The sequence below is a fragment of the Rhinatrema bivittatum genome, chromosome 7 (genome assembly GCF_901001135.1).
Source record: "Rhinatrema bivittatum chromosome 7, aRhiBiv1.1, whole genome shotgun sequence".
Classification (NCBI taxonomy): domain Eukaryota; kingdom Metazoa; phylum Chordata; class Amphibia; order Gymnophiona; family Rhinatrematidae; genus Rhinatrema; species Rhinatrema bivittatum.
In genome coordinates, this window is record NC_042621.1 from 105,971,391 (window position 1) to 105,989,428 (window position 18,038).

At 45.2% G+C, this 18,038-nt stretch overlaps 1 protein-coding gene across 2 annotated transcripts in view; it reads left to right on the plus strand.

The window, feature by feature from the left end:
- Positions 1 to 18,038, plus strand: part of WDR59 (WD repeat domain 59) — a 283,191-nt gene that overhangs the window by 241,054 nt on the left and 24,099 nt on the right. For both annotated transcript variants that reach the window (XM_029608874.1, XM_029608875.1), the window contains 2 exons: positions 9,845 to 9,992; positions 11,157 to 11,229. In XM_029608874.1, coding sequence (XP_029464734.1) covers positions 9,845 to 9,992; positions 11,157 to 11,229 — 221 coding nt within the window. The remainder of the gene's footprint in view (positions 1 to 9,844; positions 9,993 to 11,156; positions 11,230 to 18,038) is intronic.

Below are 18,038 nucleotides of genomic sequence, written 5' to 3' on the forward strand. Positions count from 1 at the left end.
CCAGAAAAAAAGCCATTGCTGCACCAGTGTCACAAAATAGCCCGCTTACAATATGTAGAGAAGCTTTAAAACTTCTGGAACAAAATAATTTGGCGTGATGAGACCAAAATTGAACTTTATGGTTGCAACCATAAATGCTGTGTTTGAAGAGGATACTAGATGCTGAAAAACATCATATAAATAGAAACTTTCAATATCTGAATTTATATAGTGAGTAGAGACCTCATATGTATTTTTTTAGTGCGTAGAGACCTCATATATATTTAGTGGAGGTAACTTATTTACGAATGTCGGTAAATAAAAAGTTAATAAATAAATAAATAAACTTGTTGTTTACTCACACTAATAAACGATAGTTCTTACTTAGTGTATCCTGTAATTTACAGGTACATTAATTCACCATCTTTGAATTATATATAATCATGGGTCTCACTCAAAGTAGGTCTCACTCACAGATTTTTTTTCTTTTTTTTTTTCAGAAAATGAGCAAGTGTTTCTTTTTAACGTTCTTATACTTTAGGAGTTTTAAGCACTTTAGCACTACTTTTTTAGAGTTCTTTCAAAAACATATGCGGTTCCGATTTTGTCAGCAATTGCTATAAATTAAATTTTAAAGTGCTTTCCCGCTGACAGCTTATATGCGCTTTAACGTTGGAGCACTTTAACGCTAGCAACTTATCTTGTCCTTTATTGTGCTGATCGCTGCACGCTGAGAGTTGAGCGAAAACGAACAAATGTTGAGATCGAGTAGAATCTCCTGCCTGACACGGCTCGTGTTTAGTCGGCTGCTTAATCACGAATCGTGCTGCTCATTTCAATCTCAGTTCAGCGTTTGGAATCTGTATATGAGGTCTCTACGCACTATATAAATTCAGATATTAAAAGGTTCCATTTGTATGATGTTTTTCAGCATATAGTGTCGACTGGTTACATCATATTAAGCAGTTCTGTTAGTAGTGTAAGTGTTTGAAGAGGAATCAACAAGACCTATGAAGAGAAGCACATCCCTACCGTGAAGCATATAAGTGATCTTTGCTGTTTTGGGGGTGTGTGAGCTACAGCGGCACAGGAAATTTAGTCAAAATTAATAGCAGGATGAATGCAGCATCTTGTCAGAAAATATTGAAGAAGAATTTGCATTCATCAGCCGAGAAGCTGCAAATGAGGCACACTTGGACTTTCCAACATGACAATGATCTGAAACATAAGGCCAAACTGATCCTTCAGTGGCTGCAGCAGAAGAAAGTGAAGGTTCTGGAGTGGCCATCAGTCTCCTGACCTCAACATCATTGAGCCACTTTGGGGAGATCTCAAATATGCAGTTCATGCTCGACAACCAAAGAATTTACAGGATCTGGAGGGTTTTTGCCAAGAGGAATGGGCAGCTTTACCACACGAGAAAATAAAGGGCCTCATTCACAACTATCACAAAAGAATGCAAGCCGTCATTGATGCAACTGGGGGCAATACATGATATTAATAACTAAGATTATGCAAACTTTTGACAAGATCATTGTATTATTTCCCTTATTAATATGGTTTGTTTAATAATTGTGCTATTCTGAGATGCATAATAGTTTAACATGAAACACATTAAAAATAACTGATGTGTTTTGTTTGATCCCTCATGTTTTCTTAAAATGCTGCACATCTTACAAATTCTGCCAGGGATATGTAAACTTATGAGCAGAACTGTAACTGTAGTTCACTAAATCTAACTTGAATAGTATTTATTAACCAAAATTAACTTCATCTGTTTGAAAATAAATTTTAGTTTCAAACTGTATAAATCCAGTCAGCATGTTGGCAACTAAAATACTTGCTTGTAGAAGTATCTCATGATTGTATGCTGGCTTTGAGAGAGATGCTTGTAGTTGTGCTGTATGGTTACATTTGATTGAGGAGAAAAGTGTGCATCGGGGCTTCCCAAACCTGTCCTGGGGACTCAAGCCAGTCGGGTTTTCAGGAAAGCAAAATGAATATGCATGAGATAAATGTACATATGCAGACTCAATATATGCAAATTTATCTCATGCATATTCATTGTGGATATGCTGGAAACCCAACTAGCTGTGGGTATCTCCAGGACAGCTGTGGGAAGCCCTTGTGTGTGTGTATATGTATGTATATATATGTGTGTATGTATGTATATATACATAGCCAATGGGAAGTGGAGATGATGAGCGGTATAAACCACAATAACAACTGTTATAGCGCTAAAAGGTTTGCGAAACCTTGTACTGGATTACTCAAAGGATGAAGCATAAAAAGAAGTTAGATTCAGCATTTCCATCTTTATTCATGAGTGGTTGAAGGAAAGGTTTGGTCCCCCGACACAGACCGTGTTTTGCCACATGGGCTGCATCGGGAGGTACAGAAGCCCAAGAAATCAACTTATAGTGAATGTCTAATACACAAAACGGAAATAAAATCCATGTGCAGTCAGAGAAGTTGTCTTGGTGTTGTGTGACGCACCCTACGGAGGGTAATCCAAAATGGAGTTAAGCTTGCAGGTGCGAAAGTGAAACCAAAACGGCAATTTTTAGCTTATGTTAAGCCAATTCAGATGTTCAGAGCACGGAAAGGCAAGGGAAGCTTCAGAATAGACCTTGATATCATTGAACTGAAAGCATACATTTCGTGGCGTCGTCACCATTCGCTATAAGTTTATTTCTTGGGCTTTTGTCCCTCTCGATGCATTCCATGTGGTGAAACACGGTCTGTATGGGGGGACCGAAACTTTCCTTCAACTACTCATGAATAAAGATGGAAATGCTGAATCTAACTTCTTTTTAAGCTTCATCCTTTGGGTAATCCAGTAAAAGGTTCCGCAAACTTTTTAGCGCCATACCAGTTGTTATTGTGCTGTGTATATACCGTATTTTTCGCTCCATAAGACGCGCTTTTTTCCCCCCATAAGTGGGCAAAAAATGTCAGTGCGTCTTATGGAGCGAATGTAAAAAAAAAACAACAAAAAACTAACTACAACCCGCCAACCCTCCTGACCCCCCCGTAGCCCCTGTGACATAATAAGGGCAAAGACTATCGGCACCATTTTGAATACTGGCAGCCGATGGCCGAAGTGCAGGAGATCGCTCCTGGACCCCCGCTGGACCACCAGGGATTTTTGGCAAGTCTTGGGGGGCTCAGGAGGATGGGGGATTATAGCTAATTCAATTTAAAGGGTTGGTATGGGTTGTTTGTTAGTTTGTTTTTTCTCACCAAAGAGAACCCTAAATTTTTCTGATCTGGGGAGTGGGCAGAAATGGCCCTCCCCAGACCTGAAAACGAAAAGGGGACAAAAAAAAGTTATGCCCTCCCCTAATTTGCTCCATAAGACGCACAGACGTCCAGGGACAGAGCCGGTTTAGTACACCATTTTTTTTTTCCAGCTATGAATCCTAGGTGCGTCTTATGGAGCGAAAAATACAGTGTGTGTGTATATATATATATATATATATGTGTGTGTGTGTGTGTGCATCTCACAATTAGGTATTGGTTAGATGATAGAGATTCTTTGGGAATCCTTTTAAAAGTGTCTGAATTATCATGATATCCTGTGGCTATAAGAATGGCATTTGTTTTGAAGCCAAATCAGTCATATTTTATGAAGTATGTGTTATAGCAGTGCACAGCTGTCTCCTTATGAATGGACATTACCTATGACTGTGTATTCCTGTCTTACCTGTGCTCTTTTGTTTTGTAGAGAAGGTTACCAGTCTTTAGAGATTTCTTAGTGTACAGACAGGTGAATCCAAAACCAGTGGATTATGCACTTCTACTAGTAGATGTAGATGGAGCAAATCTGACATTGCAGTATATATACCCCTGCAGTGACATTAGCCCACCAATACTGTCCTTCTCCAGCATATGGTAGATGTGCATCTCCCTATTGGTAATTGCTTTAAGTTTTAGAAGGAGAAAAGAAGAAGGAAATTAATTTGCCCCGCTGTCCTGTGGTGATACCTTATGATCCCTCCCTCAGTTGAGAATTCCTGAGGTGATTTCTTTGGATCCTTCCCTCAGATGAGTGCCTGGTTTTTCAAACTGGTGTGGACTTAGCTGTAAAAAAAAAAAAAAAAACCAGCTGAAAGTCAAGTGGGTATAGGAAGCCAAGCATGTGGTGAAGGTTTATGCCCTCTTCCCTTGCAGCCGGAGACCGACCTTGTACTCAACCAGGACTGGCTAAGCTCAGGTAAAGGGTATTTAAAAAAAAAAAAAAAAGTGAAGAGGAGGGGAATTGAGTAGAGATTCTCATCCCCCTTTACGGTATCCATGGTCAGTGTGTGATCTGATGGTCGTTCCCTGTCTCCGGTGTTCAGGGGATGGGGGCAGCCTGGCAGGTTGAGCAGCCCTTGCGGCTAGACCCCACTCCAAGGCTCATCGGGTTTGCTGTGTGGTAGGCTGCGGCAGCAGTTTTGCACGTTTTGTGTGCTGCAGACTGTTCTTTTTAGTTCCAGCGGATCATCATGCACCTGACTGTTCGGCCCGTTGTGTATATGGTTGTGCACCTAGTTGGGCTCCTAGGTAGGCACATAGGAGCGTCTACCAGAGCACCCATTTGTGCATGCATGTACATGCCTTTTTTACACACATGCCTTTTCGCGTACATTATCTGAGTGTCCTGGGGGAGCTCAGTTTGGGCACTTATATAGGTACAGTTTTGTGCGCCTAAATTTTTGGGTACATTGCTGTCAGGCACCTTTTAGGACTTATTGACATACTGATGGCGCCCATAGCGAAGAAACCTAAGCACCTTGCCCTATGTGTTGTTTGTCATATTCGGGTATCTCAACCTGGTGTTCCCTCGAATTTGTGTTAGCACTGGTTTGAAGGCTCAGAGAGAATTACCTCCTCCTGATTTTACTAAGCCTGGTTCTTTCCAGCCTGGTACAGGAATGGAAAAAAAGCATCATGAAGGGTCTCCTGATTTAGGAGCTCCCCTAAGTGGTTCGTCAGTGGGGGAAGGTATTCAGTGGGCACAGAACAGTTGCCCCCTGGTTCTGGCATGGATCCTTCTGCTTTTTCTTGGGAAGACTTTTTTTTAAGGGCAGCACTCTTTCCTTCAGGCGCAGTCCCCGGCCCCAGCCAATCTTAACAGATTTGGGTCGCCAGCAATGAAATCCGGAATTTGCAGGTAAGCATCAGGGTACTCCTGTAGCTGATTTCCTCGATAGGGACCCAGATGTCAAGGATGATGAGGACAATCCTTACTTCCTAGAGGATAGGGAAATTCCTCCAGGATTGGAGCCCTGCAGAACTATGTTGAGGTTCTTTCATAGAGATGAGTTACCTGCTTTGATTTCCCAGATATTGAAAATGCTGGGTGTCTCTGGGACTGAATCCATCTCAGAGTCAAGGAAAGATCCCATTTGATTTCCTTGAATAAAGCCTCATGCTTCTTCCCTGTTATGGAGGCCATTCAAGAATTAATTGATCTTGAATGGGGCGCCCCAGAAGCTAATTTTAAAGGGGGTCGAGTCTTGGAAGGACTGTACCCCCTGGATCTAGTTGCGAGAGAGCAATTACGTTTTCTGAAGGTGGATGCACTTGTGTTTGCTGTTACCAAGCGAACGACTATTCCCATAGAAGGGGGTGTGGCCTTGAAGGATGCACAGGATAGCAGAATTGAGGGCTATCCTTAAGCAGGCCTTTGAAGCAATGGCAATGAATTTGCAGATAGCTTCCTGTTGTTTCCTGGTGGCTTGCTCTCTCAGGAGATTGATGAATCTGGTGTAAATTCCAGGGCAGTGATGGAACCAGCAGCTTTCTTTTTGGTAATTGCGGGCTGCGATGTGGTCCGCACTTTGGCCAGAGGGTGGCTTCGGTAATAGTGGCTAGGCATCAGCTATGCCTGAGAAATTGGTTGGCTGATACAACCTCGAAGTCTAACCTTACGAAGTTGCCCTTTAAAGGCTCGCTCTTATTTGGGAGTAGGCTGGAGAAAATAAGAACATAAGAACATGGTCAATAAGTGGTGCTAATCCCTCGATTACCAGAGGATAAGAAACAGGCACAGGGATCTTTCAGCATGAGAGGTCATGCTAGGAGGTTCAGATGTTTTCGACCTTACAGAGGAGTGAATTTTCAAAGGACTGAACCTTTGAGTAGATCTCGGTCCTTTCATCTCAGGCAACCCAGAAGGGGCGCAGGCTCAGGCAGTGGAGCAGCCCAAGTCTCCCAATGAAGGTGTGCCAACCCACCTCTGGGATCAGGAGATAGGTTGCCTCTCTCTTTTTTTTTTTTTTTTTTTATCTGAGGTAGGTCGAGATCACAACAGACCAGTGGGTGCTGGAGGTGATAAGGGATGGCTAGGCGCTGGAGTTTCACAATGTGCCTTGGGTCGTGTTCATGGTGTCTCCCTGCAACTCTCCGCAGAAGAGACAGGTAGTGGAGGTTATGTTGTCAAGACTCCTCAGCCTGTGAGCTGTGATTCCAATGCCCATGTCTCAAGAAAATATGGGCTGATATTCCATTTATTTTGTGGTACCCAAGAAAGAAGGCTCTTTTCGTCCCATCCTGGATCTCAAAGGAGTTGACTGTCATTTGTGTGTCTCATTTTCGCATGGAAACCTTGCGCTCAGTGATAATGACAGTACAGTTGGGGGAGTTCCTGATGTCTCTGGATCTGTCCAAGGCATACCTGCATATTCTCATCCAGCAAGAGCATCAATGATTTCTGCGTTTCGCGATTTTGGGGCATCATCAGCTTTTTTTGGCCACTGCACCCAGAACCTTTTCCAAGGTTATGGTGGTGGCAGCGGCGGAGTTAAGAAAAGATAGAATACTGGTACACCTATGTTTGGACCACTGGCTGATTCAGGCCAAGAGTCTGGAAAAGAGCCTCCAGGTATCATACAAGGTGATCTCCTTATTGCAGGAGCTAGGTTGGATCATGAACCTGGCCAAGAGTAATCTTCAGCCATCACAGTCACTGGAGTATCTCGGTGTTCAGTTTGACACAAAATAGGGCAGGGTGTTCCTGCCCGTGGGCTGTATTCAGAAGCTGATGGCGCAGGTGCGTCTATTGATGAACACAATACGCCCAACAGTCTGTTCCTATCTTCAGATGCTTGGATTGATGGTAGCGACCCTGGAGATGGTGCCGTGGGCGAGGGCGCATATGCATCTTATTCAGTGCACTCTGCTGTCTCATTGGAGCCCATAGTCTCAAGATAATTCAATTCGGCTCCACCTGCCGATGTAGATCTGCTCTCAAGTACAGTGGTGGTTAAAAGCGGATCATCTAATAAAGGGGATTTCCCTAAGATTACTGGACTGGCTAGTACTCACGAAGAAGCGAGCCTCCAGGGTTGGGGAGCTCACTATCAGGAATTGACAGCGCAAGGGCACTGGAATGCAGAAGAGTCTCTCTGGAACATCAATTGGCTGGAAGTCCATGTGGTCCGATTGGCATGCTTGCGATTCGGTGACAGATGGCAGAGTCGAGCGGTCCAGATAATGTCAGACAATGCAAGGCAGTGGCATACATCAATCGTCAGGGAGGAACCAAGAGCCAGCAAATATTGCAGGAAATAGCCCAACTTATGAAATGGGCGGAAGTGCATCTTCAGGAGATCTTAGCCTCACACATTGTAGGAAAAGACAATGTGAGAGCAGACTTTCTCAACAGAGTCTGGATCCAGGAGAATGGGAATTGTCAAGTGAGGCGTTTCAGCTAATAGTAGATCGCTGGGGCCTTCCTTTTCTAGACCTATTGGCAACTTCTCGCAATGTGAATGTTCCTTGATTCTTCAGTCTAAAGAGAAATCCAAAGTCCTTGGGCATGAAGGCTCTCGTGCAGGAGTGGCTGGAGGGCAAGCTGCTGTATGCTTGTCCCTCATGGCCCATGTTGGACAGAATTATTTGGAGGATTGAGAGTCACAGGGGGATGGTGCTTCTGGTGGCACCAGATTGGCCCAGGAGACCATATACAGATCTGCGAAGGCTCCTGGTGGAAACTCTCCTCCTGCTTCCGGCGCACAGGGATATGATATGGCAGGGGCCTGTTCTTCATGAAAATCCAAATTGATTTTGTCTTATGGTATGGCCTTTGAGAGGGCCCAGTTGCTGAAGCATGGATATTCTGCTGCAGTGATAGCCACCTTGCTACGAGCGAGAAAGTTCTCCACTTCCTTAGCATATGTGCTGGTTTGGCAAGTGTTTGAGGCTTGGTGTGAAAATCGAGGGGTTCTTCCTCGTTTGGTTAAGATCCTGCTCATTTTGGAATTTTTGATTGATGGATTGAGCAAAAAGTTGGCCCTTAAACCCTAAAAGGTACAGGTGTTTGCTCTTGCCTGTTTCTGAGGTCAGGTGAATGGTGGGCCCTTGTCGGCTCATCTAGATATGGCCCGTTTCTTGAAAGGAGTGAGGAATCTGTTCTCCTGTGTGTTTACTGGTGCTCTTTTGGAGTCTTAATCTGGTTTTGGATTTTTTAGTGGGCCCCAATTTCTGACCAATGCGTAACCTTTCTTTGAGGTTACTGACCTTAAAAACAGTGCTTATTGTGGCAATTTGTTCTGCTCATCGAGTATCTGAACTACAGGCATTGTCTTGCCGTGAGCCGTTTCTATGAGTGACTTCAGGGGCGATACAGCTGCGTACTGTTCCTTCTTTTTGCCAAAAGTGGTCTCAGATTTTCACTTGAATCAGTCAATTTCCCTGCTGACTCTGGACAGGGAAAGAGATGTGGAGGAATATCGCCTGTTATGGCTCTTGTATTTCAAGAGGCATATCTTGAGGTATTTAGAGGTTTCTGAACTTCTCAGGAAGATGGACTGGCTGTTTATGCTCCATGGTGGGAGCAAGCAGGGTGAGCCTGCATCACAGGCTACAAAAGCCCGCTGGATTAAGGAGGTAGTCTCGGCCACGTGTGTGGATGCTGAGCAGCCATTGCCTAATCAGGTTAGGGCTCAGGCAGTGTCATGGGCGGAGGTTAGATTGTTTCCCATTGACATTTGCCGGGTTACAACAAAGTCCTCTTTACACACCTCTTCCAGGCATTATTGCCTGGATGTGCAGGCCCAGGAGGACGCAGCCTGCACATGTGCGGTTTTGACTGGACCGCGGGCACCCTCCCGCTCTATTTGGGAGTTACTTTGGTACATCCCACTGATCCTGAGTCCATCTGTCTGCACTCTAGGAAAGGAGAAATTACTACTTACCTGATAATTTCCTTTTCCTTAGTACAGACAGGTGAATCCAACTTAGCCCCCTTGGCTGCTGAATGGTTGTGCTGAGGTCTTCCTGCGTGGTTGTGTGTTCCAGGGGTTACTGGTAAATGTCAATCCAGTCCCTAGATTAGTGTTACTACACTCTCTGTCTGAGCTCAGTGCTTTCCTGTTGGCTGAGTGCTGGAATGGTTATCTGTTAATAATCAAGTTTTGTTAGTTTGTCCACAGTTGGCTTTTGCAGAGAATACTGACAAGCTGATGTCACCAGGGGTCTATATAAATATATATATACTGTGATGTCAGCTTCGCTCCGTCTCCATCTGCTGATAGAGGTGCATAACCCATTGGTTTTGGATTCAAAAAGTAATTTCTGTTTTTGCACAGCTGCTTTTAGCCAGATATTAAGGTGTGCCTGACATACACATTCAGGTTTGCTGGTTGTGTCACTACTGTGTTGGCGGTAGTACAAAGCTAGGAATTTTGCTGAACCAGAATCCATAGGTAATAAGTTGTTATAATGCTGTATTTCCTAAAGACCTCAAGGTTTCTCTTATCTGGTCCCATTTAGCCTTTCCTGACCTGTGCTTTCCTTTTTTTTTATTTATTTATTTATTTATTTATTTTTTAATTACCTGTGTTATTTACTTTACATTTTTTTTCTGGTCTCACAGGCTGGTCCATTACTGTCAGCTGCATGACGTGCAGACGCTGGCTATGCTATGTAGCGTGTTCGAAGCACAGCCCCAACCACAGGGATACCTGCATTCCTATGTACCCTTCCCTCAACGCTCCTCCAACTGCATCTCCCACAGCCGATATGTAAGAGAGGAGTAGTTTTTTGGTTTGTTTATGTTGCACTTCTTGCCAAGCCTTTGAGCCCCATTCTGGCCAGCGGTGACGGGTTCCATTCACTGGATATGTGACTGGAACAGATATGTACTATGGAGTAGATATTTCTACAAGGTCAATGCAGCATCTAGTTTTCAGGGTTGTCATATCCCTGGGATCAGGCTGAGAACGTTTGTATTTATTTACAGCCACTAGATTTGTACAGCTTGTACTAAAATTTATCCAGGATGCTGATTTCAACATCCTTGCTCTGGTAAACTGTGTCTGACCCCCTGCTGTAATGCTGGTTAAGTGCTGGGTCACAGGGAAGCATGCCTCCCCCATGCTGAGATATTGCTTCCGTGGAAGTCCTCTGGTTGGTTCATCCAGCACCACGATAAGAGTGTGTAAAGTCCCAGCTTCCACAGAGTGCAGCAGATTTCAGTGAGAATGGCTAAGCACTCGCACAGTGTCGCAGTAAAACACAACCCTACATAATCCCTATTTATTTATTCATTTCAACAATTTATATTCCGCTGAGCCACCATTCTCAGCGGATTACAAAACAACTTACATAATATCAAAACCCATTTCGCTGACAACGTAAAACTACTTACTAGTGAACGCATGAGAACTGCACAGTACAAGAATAGAAAAGACATGGAACCAAGCACACTGCATAGAACGTGTGCTATTTATTGTGTCAAATACAAAGATTTTTCAGCAGTGATTGCCTTTGTCAGCTGTATCAATGTAGTGCTTGGATTCATGAGTGGATGTGGGAATGCTTGGGTAACATGCCATCCATGATGTCTTGCACAATATATATTGCACCCCGATTGTGCTGGGCTGTAGGGGAGCGTGCCTGGCACTGTGCATTCCACCATAGATCCTGCACCTGCAGTGCTTGATATCTCCCTGGCACCTCTCATCCAGTTACTTATAATGGTGCTTAATTTCGGAGATCTCCAGGATAAATGAATAGCTTGAAGGATGAAACTGAAGGATATTACTAGTTGCACTGTCCTAATTGCCAAGGCTTGACAGGCTGCTGACCTAAACTGTGCTTTCGCCTGGGTTTTCTCTGCTTAAGTATTTTTAACAAGTAAAAAAAAAAGCATTCTGTTAAACTGATTTTGTCACCTTTGTCCACAGCCCAGCTTTACCTCTTCTGGTTCCTTGTCCAGTATGTCAGACCCAGGGCTTAGTAACACTGGCTGGAACATAGGTATGAAGATCCTACGATGGTTAAGAGAGGAGGGGTTATACCAATGAGCAGTGTCCTGTATGCATTTATTTTGTAAAGTTTTAAGCATTGTTGCTCCCAAAGATACAAAAAGTGCTAACATGTGGAAAGTAAAGTCCTCGTGTCCAGTTCTACAGGAATTCCCTCCCCCAGCCCCAACCCATTACTTACATAGGAGACCCATTCAACTGGTTAATGATCTAACCTTTATTGTACTTAGGGTAGAAAGGCAGCAGAGGGTCCACCTTGGCTGTCTTATACAGGCTGATCCAATAAATTAGCGGCTTTCCTAACGCATGCCCAGCCACCTCTCCTGGATGTGCGACCGAATATTTAAATGAGGAGTTGTGCTGCCAAGGAGGCGCTAGGGACAAATTGTGCGCCCTTAGCACCTCCTTGGCAGTGGGTGGCCAGGAGAGAGGTGGCTGTCAGCGGGCTAAGAAAATGGACATTCAATTTTACAAGCATCCCTTTTCCTAACATGGGCACACTTTTTTTTTTTTAATATTTTTTTTACAATCTCATTCTTTTTTTCCTCTAACTCAATATCGCCAGTTTTTGGACTGCTCAGAAATTAAAACCTGCTCTGGACAGGCGTTAATTTCTGAGGGTAAAAATGTGCACATCGAGTGCACATTTTTTTTTATTTTTTTTTTTTAATCGGGGGAGAATAGCTAATAGCCTCATCAACATGCATTTGCATGTGATGATGCTATTAGTTTTGTGGGGGGTTGGACGCGCATTTTGGATGCGCTAATCCCTTCATAGAATAAGGGGTTGTGGACGTGTATCCAAAACCCACGTCTAATTATGGGTTAAACGGTGCACTCGGCTGAGCACATACTGTATTGCATCGGCTTGATAGACTTTACATTACAAACATCTCAGCACAGCTGGGACACATGTAGGGAGCCTAACATTTACACACTAAACTAGATTTTATTCTTTATGCTGTGATTGCACTAATTTCATGGTAGCACAGCTTTTCTTAAAATATGTCCATTTATTCCTGTGGGCAGATGTAGAGTAATTAGGGAGCAGGCATGTTCACCAGTGATATATTTAGTTTCTCAGATAATGGGGCCAGCATTTCATCCCAGAAGAAGCTCACTCTGACCCCAGGTCTAGAGTTTTAGGTAGAATGGCCACATTACACCCTACAGCTTTAAGAAGAAGACAAAAGGTTTACATATAGAGAGATAAGAATTGTAAATGTTTATTTTTGTGTAGCATATGCCAGAAACTCTTTTGTCCTTCAGTTAATTTTTATCTCTGAAGGGTCCTGCCGTTAGGGAGTGCAGGTTTCTCGATTTGCATTTTTGGGGCTTGGGTGCTGAGTAGAGAACTGGAATAAAGTTAGTAATACTGAAGTTAAAAAAAAGCGCTACAAAAATAAAATAAAAAAAAATAGTTGCTGTTGTATTACTTCTTGCACTAAAGTGTGTATAATGCTGTGTAATGTGCACTGTGGGGGCAATAATCAAAGTGCCTATGTCGGTGCAGGCCCTAAGGGTAATTTTTACCCACTGGTTTTGCGCTAGAAATCGAAGCAAAACTATGTGGGTTAATTTTGCTTTGATTATTGTCCCCTCGGAAATTACTCGCATAGATTTGCATCTCTTTTCTCTATGGGTAATATGTATGTCTAAAACAATGGGCTGGATTTTAAATCATTTACGCATGTAAAACCCGGGCCTTATGCGCACCGGGCCAATTTTCAAGGGGCCCGGCCACGCACGTAAACCCCCAGGACACGTGTAAGTTCCGGGGTTAGCGAAAGGGGCAGTCCAGGGGGGCAGGGCAGGGCTAGAGGCACCCGGCCCAGCACCATTTGCCACTATGCCGGGGGATCGTGCGCCGGCAACGTGCTCCTCAGAAGCAGGAGCAAAAGGTAGGATAAAGAAGGATAGGGGGAGAGCAGGATAGGGGAAGGGGAAGGGAGGTTAGGCTAGGGGGTTGGGAAGTTCCCTCCCAGTCCGCTCCTTAATTGGAGCGGACTGGGAGGGAACTGGGGAAGGCCCCAATGTGTCACCGCGCGAATTTGCTAAATTATTCCCCCCCCCCTTGCGCGCGCTGACCTGGTATTTTATAACATGCGCGTGCCAGCACGCGCATGTTATAAAATCGCACATCCATATTATTACAGTATAGTATACACACATATATATATATATATATATATATATATATGTATAAACTCTACCCAGTATAATTCTCTTCTCACTCCTAAGATTTATTTCTAACTGAAGTGTCATTTTTTACCTTTTTTTCATTCTATCACTAGTCTTTCTTTGAATGCTAGCCCTCTATCCTTAATTCTGCATCTGATCTTTTCTTTTGCTGTGAGTTCTGACATCCTTTCTTCCCCCGCTGCCTGTCTTTTTGTCTTCCTGTTCTTCCTTTGCCTCTGTTATTTGTGTTGTCTCTTCCTTTGTAAATTCTCTATCATGGAGAGGAAGTGACGTCACCCAAGAAAATGGCCACTTAAACAAAAAGCTCCTCACATGCTCGAATAAATAATTTATTCCCTGTGATTATGGGGGTTTAGACAGCTGTGGAGTGTTTGACCTTAGGTGGCAAAAGCATGGTTACGCATCCAAAACCAATAGACTTGAGTACGTTTTCATTTACCAGTTTTCCCTCTGGTGAGATTGAGGGCCGGGCAGCACAGTCAGCATTGGCTGACGAGGTGGAGAATGAAATTGAGGAGAGGCGAAGCTAGAGGAAAACTAATCAGAGGACTCACAGAATGGAATTTTTGACCCAGTTCCATGAAATCAAAGTAAATATTGCTGCAGTGAAGTCCGAAGTAGTAAATTCTGTAAGCAACCTTCGGCAGGAAATATCGGAGGTGGAGCAGAGTCACTGATATTGAACAATACATATAGGAACAAACTGATGATGTGACGCAGCTACAAATAAAGATGAAAAGTATGGCACGGGAGAACCGTGAATTGATGGATAGGCTTGAAGATGTGGAGAATTAGGCTCAGAGGACTAACATTAGGATTAGAGATGTTCCAGAGATAGAAGAGTTTGTGGATTGTACTGCAGTGGTTAAAGAAATATGTGAGGCAGTGTTAACTGCTGTTGAACCAGTGGACCTACAGATTGATCAGGTGCATCAGTCTCTGGGCACCCCAATACTGAATAGACCAAGGGATATTATATCATACCTCCATTATTTCACAGTGAAAAATACTGTGATGCAAAGTGCAAGGTCTCTGGGCACTGTCACCTGGAAAGGTCATAAAATAGCAATTTTCAATTATTTATTACCCTTAAAATTAAGCAAGCGGCAAAGTCTTAAACCCTTAAGAACAGGAAACCCAATATAGATGATTATTTCCCTTTGGACTGGCATTTACAATCATTAGGAAAATATCAAAAAAAATTTACGTTGCTCCTGCTTCCTGTTGCTTGTTTTGTTCCCCCCCTTCGCTTTTACACTCTGTTTAGTTATTAATTTTGTTGAATTTGTAACTCCTTTCATTAAGTACTTGAGATGTATTTTCCTTTTTCCTATGCTTGTTTAATGTTTAGTTTACTACCTGTTTCATGTAAACCGATGTGATGTGCAAACGAATGTCGGTATAAAAAAGCTTTAAATAAACAAATAAATAAATAAATAAAAGATTCACATGCAGGAAGAGGAAATTCCAATTTTAAAAGAGGTGGATATAAATATCCAGCACGAGTCTGGAGCTAAACCATGGCCAAGGCATGAGCCTACTAGATGGTAAAGGATTAATAATGGTAGCAGGCGACATAAAGAAATCCCAGCGGTGAGCAACCACTACAAAAGGCAGCTATCTGAAAGGCTGAGATGTTGGAGGTTATTATTTTTCTCCTAGGACAAGCAGGATGCTAGTCCTCACAAGTGGGTGACATCATCAGATGGAGCCTGGCATGGAAAACTTCTGTCAAACTTTCCATAAACTTTGACTGGCACACTGAGCATGCTCAGCATGCCACTATCCATGCATTCAAGCGGGATCTCTCTTCAGTCTCTTCTTTTCCATGGAGCTGTCGTCTCATGGTGGTGAAGCTCATGCTCTTTTTTGCAGGAAACGTTCCACAAAGTGGTTTTTTCGCTTCCTTTTTCCTGTGCTGGGTCTTTCTCTGGTTTCCCGGTTATATTCTCATTGGTTGATGAATTTTTTCCTCTCCTTTGGTGTCAGACGGTCTTCGAGCCTTTGTGGACTTTTATACGCCGCATGGCGGCATCGGGCTTCCTTCGCTGCTCCCGGTGCCCTTGGACTATGTCCTTAATAGATCCACATGAAGTGTGCATCCTGTGCCTAGGGGCATCGCATGATGTTCAAGGCTGCGACCTGTGTGCTCAGATGACACCAAAAGGCCATCGCACCAGGCTGGACACGATAGAGAAGGTCTTTGGATCGGGTAAGTTCGATCCTTCCACTCCATCATCGATGCCATCGACATCCAAGGACAGTGGGGAACCGTTCGTCCTCGATCCCTCAGTGGCCACTTCTCCCCCGAGGCCTTCAGGTGAGAGAGGCTCCAGGGATCAGCCTGTGTCGGTCTCCTCCAAGTCGCTGACTTCTGGGTCATAGGCCTCAGCACAGGGGGAAAACCGGGCCGATCACTGTGGGAAGTTTCGGAAGCACAGTTGCTGGACTTCGTCCTCGCATGGTGCTGGGCTTGGGCTGGCCACAGTGTTTGCCACCTTGCCCCCGAAGCGATCCTGGTGAGAGGAGGCCCCATCCTCCCTCGAGTTTAGTGGAGCGAGGCCATCCACACAGATTCCAGTGTCGAGCGCAGACCCTTCTCGGCATGCCGAGGAAGAACTGGCCTTGCCTCTGCCTTCTCAGCTTGCCCTTTCATCGGAGGCTGTTGAGGCAGAGCTTGAGCGTCGAGTGTGCTTGGCGGTGGAACATGCTATGCACAACCGGGAGCGGGTGCTGCTGCACTCTGTGCCAATGCCTATGCCAGCGCCAGTAGTGCCCAAGTTAGAACCATTGTTGGACTGACTTGATGTCCTCCTCTGTGTACTCCCAACGCAGCTGTTGCCGGTGCCCTGCGATCTGCTCTGTGACTTGTTGGACACCAAAGCATGGGGTGTTCAAGCTAGTCCTCATTGGGGACTCTTTCAGGGACGAGGGCCCATTGGTGCCTTCTAGACCACTGGCCCCCCCCCCCCTGTGCCCTGGTCCATGCCGCCTGGGCCAGTGCCTGGATCCTCAAGTTCCCCTCTGCCTCTAGCCAGGGATGCGCCCAGCGCTCCTCGGTCTTCCTCCCTGGATGGTCTCGGCGAGCCTGAGGCCCCTTATGACCCTTGGAGAAGTGATAACTCCAATAACTTGTCAGTGGATTCCAATGGTCTTCCTTTGGATCCATCTCCCTCGGAGGAGCGTCGTCGATCTTCACCAGAGGACTTAACCTTTGCAGGGTTCGTCTGGACTATGGCTAAGGCCATACCTTTTCAGCTTATGACGAAAGAAGATGCCCGGCATAAGATGCTGGAGATCCTCCAGTTTGTGGACGCCCCAAACGAGGTAGTGGTGGTTCAAGTTCATGAGATCTTCTGACAGCTGCTTCTCCGGCTCTGGGAATACCCCTCTCTGTTGTCCTGGTGAACTGGAAGGCTGATGGGATGTATCTGGTGCAGCAGGCCAAGGGCTTTGAAAAGTGTCAGCTTTCCCACCAGTTGGTGGTGGTGGAGCCTGTGCTGAAGAAGGTGAAGAGGTCGAAGAGTCATGCCTCTGCTCCCCCTGGCAAGGAGCACAGGGCGTGGGATGCTATGGGTAAGAGAATGTTTCAGGCTTCATGTTGGTAGCCCTTATTGCCTCCTACCTTTTGTACATGACTCAATACACCCGTAACATCTGGAAGCAAGTCCAGGATGTTGCAGATGGCCTGGCCCAGCAGCACCAGGAGGCCCTTATATCCATTGTCCATCAGGGCATTGAGTGTGGGAAGCACAAGGTGCATGCTACCTTTGATGTCTTTGAGATGGCAGGCCGGGATGCAGCTGCCTGTAATTCTGCGAGGCGTTTTGCTTGGCTCAGTGCCTTGGACCTTTATCCTGAAGTTCAGGAGCAGCTAGCTGATTTACCCTGCACTGCGGATAACCTTTTTGATGCAGTCGGATAACCTTTTGTGCAGTCGCACAGCTGAAGGATCACACTGAGACTCTCCAACATCTGTCGGACAGCACCTCTGTCTCCCCATCCTCCTTTAAGAGGTCCTCCTGACCAGGGCCAAGGAGTCCTTTCTACAGGCCGATGAAGTACCCTCCTGCCCTCTCTCACACCCACAGCAGGCAAGCTCCAGGGGCAGGTCCCAACAGCAGCAGGGCCCCAAGCCTCAGCCAGCATCCAAGGCTTGCTCGGCTATGGGGTTTTGACAGGTTGCGAGGGAGCATAAGCCAGCCTGGATGTTCAGGGATGATCTCGTGGCTTCTTGACCTCTCAGAGGAGGTACCTCAGGTCCTGGTGGCTTCAAGAAAGCTTTCCACTTGGAAGTCTTATAATTTGAAATGGAGGTGGTTTACCATCTGGTGTAAGCAGAAGGGTCTCAATCCCTTCTCCTGCCCTACCCGGCAACTCCTGCGTTACATGTTGCACCTCTCAGAGCCTGGGCTTAAAACCAACTCCGTTTGGGTACATCTGAGTATTAGGCGCTTACCACCAGGAAGTGAATGGTTTGCCCATCTCGGTGCAGCCCATAATAGGGCGATTCATGCATGGGTTGCTTTAGCTGAGGCCCCCTGCGGTTTCCTTAACATGGGGGACCTTAACATGGTGTTGGCCAGCCGATGAAGCCAC